This window comes from Pelophylax lessonae, assembly GCF_965119305.1.
Source record: "Pelophylax lessonae genome assembly, chromosome: 7".
NCBI classification, from domain to species: domain Eukaryota; kingdom Metazoa; phylum Chordata; class Amphibia; order Anura; family Ranidae; genus Pelophylax; species Pelophylax lessonae.
Window position 1 is genome coordinate 70206671 of NC_138774.1, and position 16967 is coordinate 70223637.

A 16967-nucleotide genomic window follows, 5' to 3' on the forward strand; every position below is an offset into this window, starting at 1 on the left:
AGGAGGCAGAGCAAGCAAGAGAAGAGAGCAGACAGCCCGCTCCATCTAAGGCCACACCTGTTGTCTCCCGGGCCACGCCTGATGCTCAGTCCTTTATGGAGTCAGATGTTGGGTCTGAGGTTGAGGAGGAGGCAGAGCAAGCAAGAGGGGAGAGCAGACGGTCCCTCCATCTAAGGCCGCACCTGTTGTCTCCCGGGCCACTATACACACCTCTTCTTGCTGGGCCTTTTTTGAGACATCTCATGCAGACCGAACAGTTGCGATCTGCAAGATTTGTCAAAAGGGTATAAAACGTGGCAAAAATGTCAACCACCTGGGTACAAGCTGCCTAAACAGGCATTTGACAACCCACCACTTGGCCCGTTGGCAGGAGCATTTGAAGAACCCACAAAAGGGCCAAAGATCGGTCAGTCGGCCTCCTAGTCCTCCTCGTGCTCCTCCTCGTGCTCCACCTGCACATCAGTATGTCCCTGCTATAGTCACTCGTCACCTGTTGGCAGCCTCCACTGACAGGGATGATGATATAGCAGGCAGTGTCACATCTACCTCCAGCACACCACCAGCTGTAACATCTAGACGCCAAATTTCGTCTAAACAGTAGTTTGGCAAAACTACTGACTCTGCAACTGTTACCATTTAACCTGGTAGAATCTACTCCCTTCCGCGACTTTGCAAAATGTGCAGTTCCACAGTGGCAGGTGCCAAGTCGGCATTACTTTGCCCGTAAGGCCCTGCCATCCCTATACCAACATGTGGAAGGCTATGTAGTGTCGTCCCTGGCCAAGTCAGTCAGCCATAAGATACACCTGACGGCTGACACTTGGTCAAGCAAACATGGGCAGGGACGGTACATTTCTGTCACAGCTCATTGGGTGACACTGCTTGCCAGCGGAAGGGATTGTAGCCATAGCTCGGTGCTGCAGCCAGTATTGCCCCCATGTCTGCAACTGTCACGTCTACCCCCTCCTGCCCCTCCTCCTCATCCTCCTCCATGCCCTCCTCTGCAGCATGGTCCTTTGAATATGATGAGGTACCACGTAAGCGTTCAAAGGGCTATTCTATGTCTCAGGCCAAAAGGTGTCACGCAGTGCTGCAGCTTGTGTGTCTAGGGGACAGGCAGCACGCTGCCCCTGAGATTCTTGGAGCTCTGCAGGCACAGGCCCAGAGGTGGTTGACACCACGCCAGCTGCAGCCAGGAATGGTGGTTACCGATAGTGGGTCAAACCTCCTGGCCGCCCTTCGGCAGGGAAAGTTGACCCATGTGCCATGCCTGGCGCATGTCCTGAATCTCGTGGTACAGTGGCTTTTGAACTCATACCCGGGAATGCAGGATGTGCTAAGGATGGCAAGAAGGGTGTGCAGTCACTTCAGGTGGTCGTACAGTGCCACTGCACGTTTGGCCGAAGTGCAGTGCGAGTTTCACCTGCCGGTACACCGCCTCATCTGCGACATGCCCACCCGCTGGAACTCCACCTTGGCTATGCTGCAGCGCCTGTACATGCAGTAGAGGGCCCTCAATGAATATCTCTGCGAGTATGGCACCAGCACTGGCTCAGCGCGCCTGGGCTTCTTTTCGCCACGGCAGTGGCTTTTGATTAAGGATGCATGCGCTGTCCTCTCGCCATTTGAGGAGGCCACAAGGATGGTCAGCCGGGACAGCGCATGCATCAGTGACACCCTACTGGTACTGTTTTTGTTAGAGCACACTCTGCGTGGCATTATGGACAGGGCACTGGAGACAGAGAAGCAGGAGGAAGAGGAGGACTTCCTTGCCTCTCAAGGCCCCCTTTATCCTGAGAATCCTGACCCCATTATGCCTAGCTTCCAGAGGCCCGAGCAGGATCCAGGGGTGGAAGAGGAGGAGGAGGACAATTCTCCGGGAACTTTTGCAGGCTTTGAGGAGGAGGAGGAAGACATGCGGCAATCTGCAAGGCCTAGTTTGACTCCCTCGGGACACTTTGGAGTAGTACGTGGCTGGGAGGAGGAGGAGCACGTTCAAGATAATGTCGTTTTGAGTGACCCCGAGGAGTCAGCTTCTCAGGCCTTCGCTAATTTGCAACGCATGGCAAACATCATGCTTCAGAGCCTGCGAAAGAACCCCAGAATCAAGGCCATTAACCACTTCAATACCAGGCACTTTCACCCCCTTCCTGCCCAGGCCAATTTTCCCCTTTTAGCGCTGTTGCATTTTGAATGACAATTGCGCGGTCATGCAACACTGTACCTACACCAAATTTATGTCATCCCCCCCCACAAATAGAGCTTTCTTTTGGTGGTATTTGATCACCTCTGGGTTTTTCCCTTTTTGCTAAACAAATAAAAAAAGACCGAAAAGTTTGAAAAAAAAAAAGTTTTTTTGTTTATGTTATACAATTTTGTAAATAAATATGTTTTTTCCTGCACTGATGAGCACTGATGAGACTGCACTGACAGGCACTGATGAGGAGGCACTGATGGGGTAGCACTGATGGGGTGGCACTGATAGGCGGCACTGATAGGCACTGATAGGTAGCACTGATATGCAGCATTGGTGGGCACTGATAGGCGGCACTGCTGGGCACTGATGGGCGCTAATGGGCACTGATAGGCGGCACTGGTGGGCACTGATAGGCGGCACTTATCGGCACTGACGGGCGGCACTGGTGGGCAATAATGGGCACTGGTGGGCGACACTGATAGATGGCAATGATGGGAACTGGTGGCCAGCACTGATAGGGAGGGCAATGGGGGGCTCCTAGAACCTAGTGGTTCTAGTGGCACCCCCCCCCCCGAGGATCTGCACTGGTAAGCAATGATCTGATTACCAGTGCCGAACCCCCCCCCCTCTCAGGAGAGCCGCCAATCGGCGCTCCTTTACTCGTGCCTGTCAGGCACGAACTAAGGAAAGCTGATCAACGGCTCTTCCTGTTTACTATGTGACCAGCCGTGATTGGACACGGCTGGTCACATGGTAAAGAGCCTACGTCAGGCTCTTTACCGAGATCGGAGATGCAGGGTGTCAGGCTGACACAAACAGTAACTCACCCTAGCTCCACCGCACTGTGGGAAAATAAAGAGCTAAGTGTCGGTGCTCAGGCTGAACGTCCAAACCAAATGTTATATGAAGGCGTAAAGCCGAAACGCGTCAGCATCTGTCATGTTATCACCGCTATCCATGTTGGAATAAAGCATTTTACTTGGAAGAAGACTTTTCGTGTGCCGGCTTTATTCATATAACATGTCAAGCTGACACCTCGCATCACCGATCGCATCACCGATCGCCGCTCTGCGCGTTCCCGGGGGGCGCTGTATTATCCTGCTGCCGTCCTGTCAGGATAATACAACCACAATCCCGCCGTCATTTTGCTATAGGGCGGGCGGGATGTGGTTAAAGAGACTAACCACTATTGGGTGGCCACCCTACTTGACCACCGATACAAGTTAAAAGTCGCAGAGCTTTTCCCATCCACCCAGAGAGTACACAGGATAAAATCCCTTGAGGACAGTCTCAAGAGGATTCTGGTGAACATGTCCCCCGACTCCCGTAGGGTGCAGGGGTGGGGACAACCTACCATGGACTCTACTGCGGAGCGTTGGATAAGGCGTGCAGTTGACGGATGCCTTTTGGTCTTTTTTGAGTCCTCACCGCCCAGGCCTCTCAGCTGCCACATCGCATCGACAGCGTCTGCATCACATGGTGGATGATTACGTCAGGGCACAAAGTGACACAGAGGGCTTTTCATGTGACGAATCAGATCCACTGGCATACTGGGTCTTAAGATTAGACCACTGATGCCATGGAGTTGTGGGCCTGCTCTGCTTCCAGTGTACTATCGGAACGGGCATTCAGCGCAGCAGGAGGATTCATCACAGACCATCGAACGAGACTCTCCACCGACTCAGTCGACCATTTGACATTCATTAAAATGAATCAGTCATGGATATCAAGCTTTAATGCACCTGATGCAGACCTTGTAGACTAGTCTATCGTTGCGATGTGGCTGCTGAGCCCCAGTTTAAGCCTGGACCATGGTGCCACCCTCCAACCCTCCTCTCATTCTGTTTAGGTTCACAGAACCTCATTTTAGTTATACCAAAAATACCATGTTTGCGCACCTGTTCCACAGGTGCACACCTTTATAATTTTTTGGCCTCCTTCAACACCAGCCCTTTGGGCTTATGGTGGGGAGGCTACGCTAAACAAAAAATACCATGTTTGCGCACCTGTTCCACAGGTGCACACCTTTATAATTTTTTGGCCTCCTTCAACACCAGCTATTTGGGTTTACTGTGGGGAGGCTACGCTAAACAAAAAATACCAGATTTGCGCACCTGTTCCACAGGTGCACACCTTCATAATTTTTTTGGCCTCCTTCAACACCAGCTCTTTGGGCTTACTGTGGGGAGGCTCCGCCAACACCAAAAATACCATGTTTGCGCACCTGTTCCGCAGGTGCACACCTTCATAATTTTTACGCCTTCAACAGCAGCTCTTTGGACTTACAGTGGTATGGCTCCGGCAACACCCAAACAACAATTTTTGCGCACCTGTTTCACAGATGCATATCATTGCAATTTTTTTCCTTACAAAGGCAATTATTGCCTTCACGACTAGGGATGATCGAACTTTTCAAAAGTTTGGTTCGGCCAGAACATCCGAACTTCTCGAAAGTTCGGCCCGGATTTCAGAACCCCATTGAAATCAATAGGACCCGAACCTCTGTAATCAAAAAACACCATTTTGAAGCCCTAAAACCCAATAAATGTCCCTAAAAAGTGCCTAGGGTTCTCGGTCATACCCCAGGGACTATTAATCACACAAAAAAAAGTTCTTAAAAATTGTCATTTTTGATAGAGAGCCAATTATTGAAAAAATTTAAAAAAAAAAAATTCTTTGGATTTAGTATCTGGGGGGTCTAAAAAGTGTTCCTGTGAGTTTCAGCTCTGTAGCATGTCCAGAACCATAAAAAAAAGATTGTTTGTATTAGGTCACTTATAGAACAGGTTAGTGGCTTCTCTCTTTTCACACCTTGCCGGTTTAGTAGCAAACGTTTTTTTGGGCATTTTTTGGGGTCTTTTGAGGCAGGCAAAACATCTGAACTTGTGTATACGGGTAAATATACACACATACTTATATGTATATATACACCTAGACATATATAGGTGTGATAGTAGCAGAAATATATGCTTGCGCTAATGAAATCATTTACACTAATATGGCTCCGCTCCTATAACACCTATATATGTCTAAGTGTAAAATACATATAAGTATGTGTGTATATATATCACTATACACAAGTTCAGATGTTTTGCCTGCCTCCAAAAACCCCCAAAAAATGCATGCAACAACACACCTGGGCGTTTTTTTTTTTTTACGCTAGCGTTTTTTTGGGCATTTTCTTGGGTTCTTTGGAGGCAGGCAAAACATCTGAACTTGTGTATAGTGGTATATATACACACATACTTATATGTATTTTACACATACACATATATAGGTGTGATAGGAGCGTAACTATATTGGTGTTAATTATTTCATTAGCGCGAGTACTGTTTTCTGCTCCTTTCACACCTATATATGTGCAGGTGTATATATACATACATGGGTGTGTATATATACCCCCTATACACATGTTCAGATGTCATGCCTGACTCCAAACATGTGCTCAAAAAATCCCTATAGACTCCTGCAGCCAAAAAGCAAGCTGACAGGGGCGAAGCCATATTACTGCAGCAAAAGTGACTTCAGAGAAACTAGCTTTTCTCTATAGCGGTCACCCTGATATAGAAGGGTTTGGTCACCCTGCCATAGCAGTCAGTGTCTGTTCACCCTACACTACATTACGGTCACCCTGATATGGAAGGGTTTGGTCACCCTGCCATAGCAGTCAGTTCACCCTACACTACATTACGGTCACCCTGACACTTCACACTTTCCCTACAGAAACTAAATTTTTGCATCTAACTAAAGTGTAAAAGAGCACCCTAACTACAGTAGAACAATACTACGCCCCCCAGTATAACAATGCTAGGAATTTGGCGGGGGCTATCTTATATACTGGGAGGCATATTCACTAATGATTGGACTATGGACCCCCTAGTCACTCCAATCACATTCCTAGCATTCTCCTGCCCCCTCAATTGGCTTTTGCTAATGGTTCTGGTCCAATCACAGGCTTTTAAAGCCCATTTCCTGGCCCATTGCATTTTGGTCGGTTCTGGTTGCCGAATTCCGAACTTTTTCAGCAAAAAGTTCTAAATTCGGCCGAACCTCGAACAGTCAATGTTCAGGTCGAACCGATGGTCGACCCGAACCGTTCGATCATCCCTATTCACGACCAGCACTTTCATAGGGTTATGGTGTCAAGGCATCGTCGGCACCACCAAAGGCCCAATTTTTAAGCATCCTTTACTTCTATTCAAAGTCAAGAGACAACAGTATTCATCCAAAACATCTCTAATCTTGTTCACTGTGCACTACATTGTGGCCCCTACCCCCAACCCTCAATGTATCCGTGCATATATGTCTGTTTCTTGTGAGAATTCAAGTTAAAGTGCACCAAACACCATTTTACATGAAATAAAGTGCATCTGCATACATCTTTTGACTTCTTGAAAACATTTGGTAATAATAGCCCCATTGTGAAAATACACCCGTTAATTATATGCACATTTAAAGAGATAGCACCTTTTTCCAAAAAAAAAACTCTAATCTTGTTCCCAGTGCACTGCATTATGTCCCCATCATACACAATGGCTGTGCAGTTGATTAGGAGCAAAAGAAAGGCGCGGTTAAGCAAAAAAGTAATTTGTGAAGGTTTGTCATGCTATAATTCTGGTTCTGGACATGCTACAGAGCTGAAACTTCACAGGTACACGTTTTAGACCCCCCAGACACTAAATCCAAAGAAATCTCTTTTTTTTTTCCAATAATTTTTTCATTAATTGGATCTCTATCAAAAACGACAATTTTTAAGAACTTTTTTTTTGTGTGATTAATAGTCCCTGGGCATGACCCAGAACCCTAGGCACTTTTTAAGGGCATTTATTGGGTTTTAGGGCTTCAAAATGTTTTTTCTTGATTCCAGAAGTGCGGGTCCCATTGACTTCAATGGGGTTCTGGAATCTGAACCGAACTTTCAGGAAATTCGGGTGTTCTGGTCGAACCGAACTTTTCAAAAGTTCGATTACCCCTACTCTTCAGATAAACTCTGACAGCTAGCACTACATCCAAGCAATGCAGCTGCTTTTCCTCTGCCGAACTGGGATGCAGGAAAAAGGAAGTCAATATGATGTCCTGATTTAAATGAAAACTAGACACCCCTTTAGGCAAGAAAGTCGGAAGTGGATGTAGCACCACCTTATCGTGAGTACCATATATTGTCCTTTACAAGAGCCACCAAGTATGATATTCTTCTCATTGAAGTGATAGCGATCAGAAAAGCTAACTTTGGAGACAAAAGGATCAACAAATCTCCTGAATAGGTTCAAAAGGTTGTTACTGTAGAACAGACAAAATCAAATTTAAATCCCAGGGGCATAAAGGTAGTCTGATGGGAGGGACCATATGAGTCACACCCTGTGAAAGTGCAGACCAAAGAGTGTGAGGCTAAAGGTCTCTAAAAAAAATATAGACAAGGCCAAGATTTGCCCCTTAATTGTTCCCAGAGCCAATTTCATTTCCGAACCAGACTGAAGAAAAGAAAGGATTCTCCCAATCATATATCTTCCAGGATGCCACCTTCTGGCTTTACACTAAGCAATATAGGACCTCCAGACCCTGTGATAGATATTTCTAGTGACTGCCTTCCTGGCATTCACCAGTGTAGAAAAAACTGGTCCTGAAATACCACAGTTCTTTCAACACCTTGGCTTCAATAGCCATGCCATCAACTTTAGAGACCGTAAAGTAGGATGGAATATCTGTTCTTGAAACAGTAGGTCTGGATGGGCTGGAGGCGTTCACGGTCCATTCACAGAAAAGTTTATTATTTCTGAGTACCAGGCCCTTCTGGGCCAAGCTGGGGCCACCAGAATGACTGAGACCACTTCCTCTCGGATCCTGTGTAAGAGACGTGGCAGCAGTGGTACCAGCAGAGGGGAAAAGCATAAATTAGGGAGAACTGGTTCCAGGGAGCCATCAGAGCACCCACTCTGTTTGCAAGCTGATCCCTTGCTCTGGACACAAACTGGTCCAGCTTTTTGTTGAACCTGGATGCCAATAGATCTACATCTGGTGTACCCCACCACTGGAAAATCTTTAGAAACACTTTGGGTTGAAGAGACCATTCTCCTGATAACTGCTGATGGCTGAGAAAGTCCACCTTCCAGTTCCCACCCCCGGAATGTAGACTGCTGATAGCACTGGCACATGTCCCTCTGCCCAAGTCAACACGCGGCTTGCCTCCTCCTGAGCAAAGCTGCTCTTGGTGCTACCCTGGTGGTTAATATAAGCCACAGCTGTGGCATTGTGGGACTGGACCCTTACCGGATACCCCTGAAGTTTGCCTGACTAAAAATCCAGAGCCAGGCGCACCACCCGAAGCTCCAGAATATTGATGGACAACCTCAGTTCCGACTGAGACCACCTTCCCTGGACTGTGAAATCCTCCAGGGCAGCCCCCCAGCTAGAGAGATTGGCATCCGTGGTTACTACCTTCCAATTTACCGGAAGAAAAGACCTCCCTTTTTCCAAATCCCGAGCTATACCAACTGAGACTTAGCCAAACTTCAGGGAACAAAAGCATGTGACAATCCAGCACCTAGACCTTCTTGTTCCAGGCTGACAGAATGTTTCGCTGTAGAGTCTGGAATAGAACTGAGCATTAGGAATTGCCTTGAATAAGGACATTATTCTCCCCAGTAGACTCATGCAGAGCTGAATAGAAGGATGCCTCCTGCTTCTCACTTCCCGAACCTGATCCCTCAGGGCAATGATCTTCCTTGCAGGTAAGAACACTTTTGCCTGAACTGTGTCTAGTGCTAGACCCAGATACTCCAGATACTAAAACTGGTTGCAAGGCCGACGTTTCAAAATTTAAGATCCAGCCCAAATATTCCAAAACACACACCGTGAGAGCTATATTCTGCCTTAGGGCTTGCACCAATTGATTTCTGAGTAAGAGGTCATCTAGATAACCTAATGTCAAGACCCCTTGTGACCTTAGAAGGTCAAACACTTGGGCCAGGACCATTGTAAACACTCTTGGTGCTGTTGCAAGCCCGAAAGGGCAGTGTAACAAATTGGAAATGATGATCATTTATTACAAAAATCTTTGATGTGGCTGAAAAATTGGCACCTGCAGGTATGCATCCTTGATGTCTATGGATGTTAGAAAATCTCCTAAAAGCCTGTAGAGAGGCTACCACAGATTAGACTTATTCCATCCAAAACGACCAGACAGAAAGATATTGGTTCACAGCCTTTAGGTCTAAAATAGGCCTCACGTCCCCATTTGGTTTTGGGAATGTTAACAGTTGTGAATAAAACCCTGCACATCTTTTGTACTCTGGCACGTCTATGACTATCCCCTGAAGCATAAACCAGTCTAGTGCCTGAAACAATAAGCTCTTCTTAAAAAGATCTGAGAGAACATTGGACCTCAGAAAACACTGAGGAGTAAAGGCCTGAAATTTGCCTCGAGTCATTGTCCCCCACATCTTTGAGAATTTCTGTAGTCTTCCCCCCACTCGAGTAAGTGGGGGGCGTCCCTTCAAAAGGAAGGCTTAGAGCCTGACTTAGAGGGCTTTTGGCTCCAGGGATTTTTTGTCCTGGATTTTGAGGCTTCCCTCAAGAAATTATTCCTTGTGGCCGCCGAAACTGCCTGGATGGTGAAACATTTGTAGCAGAGGTACCTGCAACCTTGAATGGAGAACGCTTGTTCTTCCTGTTAACAGGCAGCAGAGAGCTTTTTCCCCCAGAAATTTTCTGGATATATTTATCCAGATTGTTGCCAAACAAACGTTCCCGTGAAAGGGAAATCCAGCCAGCAATTTTTTGCAAGGCAGTTTAGCCGACCAATTTTTTAACCCTAATATCTCATCGGTATAGCACAATTTGGATTATTGTAATTTTCCTTGTTTATCTGCTGAGATTTTGCAGAAAGTTTGTGTATGTAACCCAAGGCATGTGTAGAAACCTCAGAGACCCAGTGCAAGAAACCTGGTAGTTTCACCAATGTATAGAGAGGACTACAAATTCCAGCAATACAGTAACAATACCGAATACCACTAGCTATAGGGGGTGTATATAGAGAGCCAAGCATTGTACGGTATACAGAGATCCATGCAATGTACTGTATATAGTGATCTATATATTGTGATGTTTATACAGAGCCATGCCTCGCACTGTATACACAAAGATCTGTGCATTGTATTGTATATAGAGAGCCGTGCTTTGTACTGTAAATAGAGATCCATACACTGTACTGTACATAGAAATGTAGCACTGCCCCCTTGGGGGTTGCTTGAAATTGCATGTTCTTCTGTGCCGCCTTGACCCTGTGAACTTTCCAGCCCTCCTTACACTCTAGGTTCAGACATATTGTGTATACCTTTAAATAACACACTGACACAATGCAGATTGTTTTAGCTCTCATATGGCACTTTTCCACTGCAAGTACTGGCTCGGCTCTACTCGGCCCTGCTTGGCCCTGCTTGGCTCGGTTTGCTTTTCCACTGCCGGTACCACAAGGTACGGTGTTGGAACGGTTCGTTACGGTTTGGTATGGTTTGCTTTTCCACTAAAGTAGTACTAAAGTTAAGTGGTTGAATATAGAACAAGAAAGGACAGGCGCCACTCAGTAATGCAATCACGGTTTATTACACAAAAACATAGCACACTTACAAGAGGGTTTGGTATGGGCTTCTCCTGTTAGTTTCTCTACCCCATGGCATGGCGCTTTCTTCCTCACAGCTGGTCTGAGGAAGGAGCGTTGCATGCATGCTTCGAAACGCGTTACGTCATCAAAGGTGGACAAGCAGCTTACCGCTGTTCCTGGACTGATCCTGCTCCCCCATTGGACTCTATCGAGGCGGCATCATCCCCCGGCTGCTGGTTCGGCTGTGAGGAAGAAAGCGCCATGCCACGGGGTAGAGAAACTAACAGGAGAAGCCCATACCAAACCCTCATGTAAGTGTGCTATGTTTTTGTGTAATAAACCGTGATTGCATTACTGAGTGGCGCCTGTCCTTTCTTGTTCTATATGTGCCAGCGGGATTTCGGCTTCTGCCTGCTCACAGTGCTGCCCTCAGGAACCAACATTGGATTTTTTTGCCACATTCGGATCAACATCCCTCCATTCCATCTACAGTTCAGTGCGGGTCCTATCTGTCGGCTCAAGCGCCCAACACATCACTTGTCTAAAGTTAAGTGGGTGGGATAACAACGATTCTCTGACCAATCAGTGGCTGGTAGTGACTGCATGCAAAGGATTGTGGGATATGGTACCGGTATGGTACCTCTTGGAACCACAATCGAGGTGGTACTGTTTTAGAGAGCCGTACCATTCGGTTCCATGCAGTGGAAAAGCGCCGCCGTACCGTACCGTACCGAACCGTTCCTACGCCGTACCATGCGGTACGAAAAGCACAGTGGAAAAGCACAAAAGCGAGCCGAACCGTTCGGTTCCATGCAGTGGAAAAGCGCCATTAGACTTACTGAATCAAAAGAAGAAACTTAAAAGAGTATTAGTCAGCCAAGTTCTGGATAAACAGGCAAACCTCGGTTGAAATAGTTCTTAAAGCAGTTAAATGACAATAGCAATGACAAGCCAATGATACCAATGTACAAAATAATAGACAGTAAGTAAATGGATCTCTCAAGAAGGCTATTGGCTGCTGTACGTAATACTACTGCTAAAGGAGAACCCCAAGCCAGCCTACATGCAGATCAATGCACTGTATTGTATATATAGATCCATATATAGTACTGTATATACAGAGATAAATACACTATACTGTATATACAGAGACCAATACATTGTACTGTATACAGAGAGATCCCTTTTATAGGAAAGAGGAAATGGTGGATACTTTTGTCACCATCTATATAAGGCTTACCTCACACTACAGAGGTCGCAGGTCACATGATACATTTCTGGTCTAGGAATGCCTTATATCCCTGACAGTAAAGCAGAGAGTTCCCCCAGTACTGGTTCCTTTATTGTGCTGTATTGGGGTTGGTCTATAAATGGCTAGATTTGCCTCCCACATTGTGTGCAATGTCTACCATTTCCCTCTTGCATTCAGTTAACTCCTTCTGTAGCTTTATTCGTGGCTGGCTATTCTCTGAAAAATCTCTGTATTTATGCATCTGCTGCCCCTCTATCTGAAAAAAACACAGCGATTCCCATTATGGAAGGCCCTGTGTATATGTTGTGACAAACAGCCCCTGTCAATTATTGATGGTGTGTAACTGCCATATAGAAACTTGAGGTTCTTAAGTTAAATGGGTGGCAATGAGAGGTCTGTAGGCAGCAAGGGGTTAGGTACTGGCCACACCTTTCTCTCCACCCGGCGCGTAGAATTGGTCTTCCCTGGGTTAATCAGGGTGAGTGCTGAGAAAGGAGACAAGCAGGCTGTGAGGGAACATGTCTGCAGGACTGGAGCAGACCCAGTGAGGTCAGTTTTTTAGCCAGGAGGCTTACACTTGTTTTACTGGAGATTTGTTTTTGGGACTGTTTCCTAACCCTGCTTTTTTTTAATTGTACATGCTGAACAATAAACACGAGCAGGAAACCCTTAACCTTTCATGCGGCTTGGATCAGCTCTCTCAGAACTCTTCACTTGAAGCTGTAGACTTGCAGGGCTCTTGCTGTAGACTTGCTGAGCTCTTGCTGTAGACTCACCACTGCAACTTTGCTCTGCTAGAGGCTTGCCATGCAAATTTGATACAAATTGGAAAAGTGTCAACTCAAACTTCTGCTTCAAGTGCTAAGAAAGTGTACAACTTGCCAGTGAAAATATGCAGCAAGTTAACAAGACTTACAATTCAACACTGCCAGAAATTTTTTGCAAGTTATCCTTGCTATCTGGACTTGTAACCATCCACCAAGAAGAAACTCACATGCCCCACCGAATAGCCTGCTCTGTGTTCAAGCTGCAGCTTTCTGGAAGCTCCACATGCAAACAGACTGCCCAGTTATAAAAGATGTTTGCCCTTCGCTTCCGGGTCCTCCCGTGCATGTGCTGCGCCATGAGTATGCTTCCTGCATGTATTCGTGGCAAAACCTCGCTACTGCACAGGTACGGCAGTCCCGCGTTCTTGCTATCGCTCGGACACACAGGGTACAGGTAACTCATACAGGGAGAAAACCATTCCTAAAAAAAGGAGAAGCTGACAGGCAAACTGGCCTCTATTACCATGCAAGACTGTAGCTCTCCAGGCAGCTCCCATTCTGTTGCCCCCTAGTGGCCAATATAAAGCAGAATGAGTCTGCTCGCTCCATATTGTCTTTTTGTTCATTTTCTTTCCATATTTGATGGCTGACAGGCTGACCAATGTTGCACTAAAATACCACTCCATATATATTAAAGGGGGTTTTACTTGCCAATCCACGCTGCAGGGCTATAATAACATTTTTGGAGCCCAATCTTCCCCCATCACGGCGAGTTCTGTCATTAAGGACAAATGGTTGCAATAAAGGCAAAACCTTGTAGCTTTTTCCTTATCCTTTTTCAATCTTCCTTATACGAGGTTCGGGTACCATTTATTTTAACCTTCAAGCCATTCCAAATGGATCCGATCATCTCATCCTCTTGATTCTCAAGAACCAGACTGGGACTAGCAAAACTCACAGAGAGCTAGACAACCGTAACCATCACCTTCAAGACACTGGCGAAAAACTTGAAGTACTGCCTGTATGGGAGGGGTTATATAGAGGGGGACTTCCTATCTGTTTTGGTCTGCCAACGTCTATTCACCTATAGGTGGCGTATAACCCAGATAGTTAAGTATATAGCCTGCTCTGTGTCCCGTGATGTACGATTAAGAAAGTATTTTTACTATGTAAAATATTAATATTTTCTCCAAACTTAACATACAGTAAAAAGAGACAAATATTTCCCCATAATTCGATCACCGGTTTCAGTCCTGGACTCACCTCTTCCATCTTTATGAGGAAACAATCTATGAAGTCCTGTGGATTGTTTTCATCCAGAACTTCTCGGTGTGACTTCATTGTCTCCCTTACAAATGCCCTCAGCTTTTCAAAATTGACAAACATTTTCTGATGGGGTCCAGGAAGTTTGCTTGTTAATTTTGGGAACATGCTGAGGATCTAAAACGAAAATGTGGTTTTAATAAAGAATGCAAATAAATCACCCTGCTCTTAATTTCAAGATAATATAAGCCTTAGTGTTGGTACTCTCTCTGCTGGGTGTCATGTCATTGAAAACATTATTTCATTCTTTTCAGAAAGGTTGATAAGTGGTTGGCCAATTTTAGGCCAAGTCTTTTTAGAGAAATTAATCCAATTAATAAAGTGAAGAAATATCATCAGCCCACCAAGGATTCCTCGAAAGGGTCCAAAGCTTTATTCCGTGGACACATAATAAAATATAGCAACGTTTCAGGGCCACACAGGGCCCCTTAGTCAGGCAAGTGACAAAGTCACTTTGGTCACTTGCCTGATGGAGGGGCCCTGCGTGGCTCCTAAACATTGCTTTATATTTATTTTGTGACCATGGAATAAAGCTTTTGACCCTTTTGAGGAATCCTTGGTGTGCTGATGATATTTCTTCACTTTGATTATCCACGGTTTCCAACCTATGGTCATTACAGCACCCAGCATCACTGAACAGCTGGTTATCATGAATTTGTACGTAGGGAATATTGTGTTTGGACAAGATATCATCAGCACACCATATTTAGGTAAACAGACAGGACATTTTAATGTCACCAAATTAAATTAATAATGTTTCACACGCTAAGAGCCTCTTTCTCAGGCAGCAGTGACATGGGGCTAGGGTCACTGCGTGCTGAGAGAAAAGTGCTTAGGGGTCTCAAATTCTCACTGCTTTCTGTTGGTGACGTTAAAGTTTTTCGGTCTATTTATCAAAACATGGTGTGTTGGTAATATCTTGGATTGGACATGCAGTGGTGGCACCATCCACCATTTTACCACAGCATCCCAGCATATCACTGGGTCTCATTGCTAAATGGAGTAATCTGAACTCTTTGGGGGGATTTATTAAAACTGGTGCACATAGAATCTGGTGCAGCTGTGCATAGTAACTAATCAGATACTAACTTCAGCTTGTTCAAATAAAGCGTAACTCCACTTTTGTTGAGAAAAAAACATTCCCCTCTTGGTGATCTATGTACATTACAAGGTTTTTAACAAACTTTGTTGCAGATTCCGACCTTTTGTCATTCTGAAGAAATCCCTGATTGTTTCTCTGTGCCTCTGTGCTCAGTGGGTCTAATGGGAGTGGTTTCATAATTATCTATCAGCTGTGGCAGCTGCTGGGCTCTAATGAGGGAAGCTGCTGGGCCTGCATCCCTTTAGACGTGTTCCTATTTAATTTTTGTTGCAGGGGATGCCAGAAATCTGACTTGTATTTTAAACAGACTTCTGGGAAAATTGGTGAGCCAATCACACAAGCAAGAAAATTATGTTTCTGGGGTGTGGTCAGTACACATTCTGTTTACAGAACAGCTCTAGGTAGCTGTATTGCATTGCATTTTCTGAAAATTACAACTGCTGCAGATTGAAAAGGAAAGGTAATTTTAAATAACATTCAATTACAATATAATTTGTGTCACAATTGTATACGCCATATTGTTTTTTTCTTTATTAGCCATTTTTTCCCCACAAAAGTGGAGTTACCCTTTAAGCTTGGACAACAAATCATAGAAGCTGATTGGTTACTATTCACAGCTGCACCAGATTCGGTCTGCCCTAATTTTAGTAAATCTCCCCTTTTGTAATTTTGGTAGTAATAAGACATTGCATAGTGCAAACTGACGGTTTCTATCCATTGGGACTTAAGTGGTGGAATCTCCCAGCTGGAAGTCCATGCTCACCTCTAACGCCCTACAATTCATATATAGTTATCATACAGTTTAAAGCGTTTCTTCATCCTAGCAACAAAAATAAAAAGTCAGCATCTACAATTTCAAATCTTTACCCAAGCCAGGTTCTTCACTGGTCTTCAGTCTCTGGTGCCAGCATTTTAACTGTGGACTTTCGGCTGTGACTCCTTGTGGTTTAATTGCTGGCTGCCCACTATGCCTGTGCGAGCTGCACTGGGCCTTGTAGATGGTCCCATAACCTTCTGGGACCTGTGATGTGTCCCAAAAGGCTGCAGGCAGGGAGGGGGTAGGAGAGCTTCCAGTGGATCTGCTGCAGTAATCCGGCTGGAAGTAGGAGCGGGTACCTGTCAAAACCAGGTACCCCACCCTAAAAATGTCTAAAGGTAGTAGAGGAGGGTGGAGGAGGCAGAAAAGTGCAACGTACCCTTTTGGGTGAAGTCAGTTAGACACCCGTCTCAACAGTGTTCACGACCTATGATGCCCATTATTCATGACCAAATGAATTGGAGGAACATGAATGCCTCATTCAGCCAACAAGTACTATAAATGATGGCCTACAGACTAACACTGGGGCAGCTGGGGAATTCCAATGGGGGGAGGCATCTAAGTTGGCCAATATTTAAAAACCATGCTCCCCCAGAAACACCTGAGTGAATATACTGTACAAGTTCAACCCCCTTTGTCATGTGATTATTTTAGTAAAAACGAATGCTAGATTGTCGTGTTGGAGGCAGCTTAGCCTTTTATGTGCAGAATTATGTTTTGTAGTACAGATAATGACATAATGATCAGTTTAAGTTTTCTCAAATTTAACAAGGTTTCTGACTTTTCAATATCTCCTACTAGTCTCCTGCTGAATGAAGACACTGTAAAATTATTATCCAAATGTATAAATTGATTTTAGTATCTTTATATATATTAGTAATGTCTATGATTACTAATGTGTGTAAAATAG

General features: G+C 45.3%; 1 protein-coding gene across 1 annotated transcript in view; it reads right to left on the reverse strand.

Annotated features, from left to right (window-relative positions):
• Nucleotides 1–16967, reverse strand: part of LOC309559470 (cytochrome P450 2C8-like) — a 70232-nt gene that overhangs the window by 11010 nt on the left and 42255 nt on the right. Inside the window, exon 5 of the mRNA XM_082262742.1 lies at nucleotides 14079–14255. Within this exon, the coding sequence (XP_082118868.1) occupies nucleotides 14079–14255 (177 nt within the window). The remainder of the gene's footprint in view (nucleotides 1–14078; nucleotides 14256–16967) is intronic.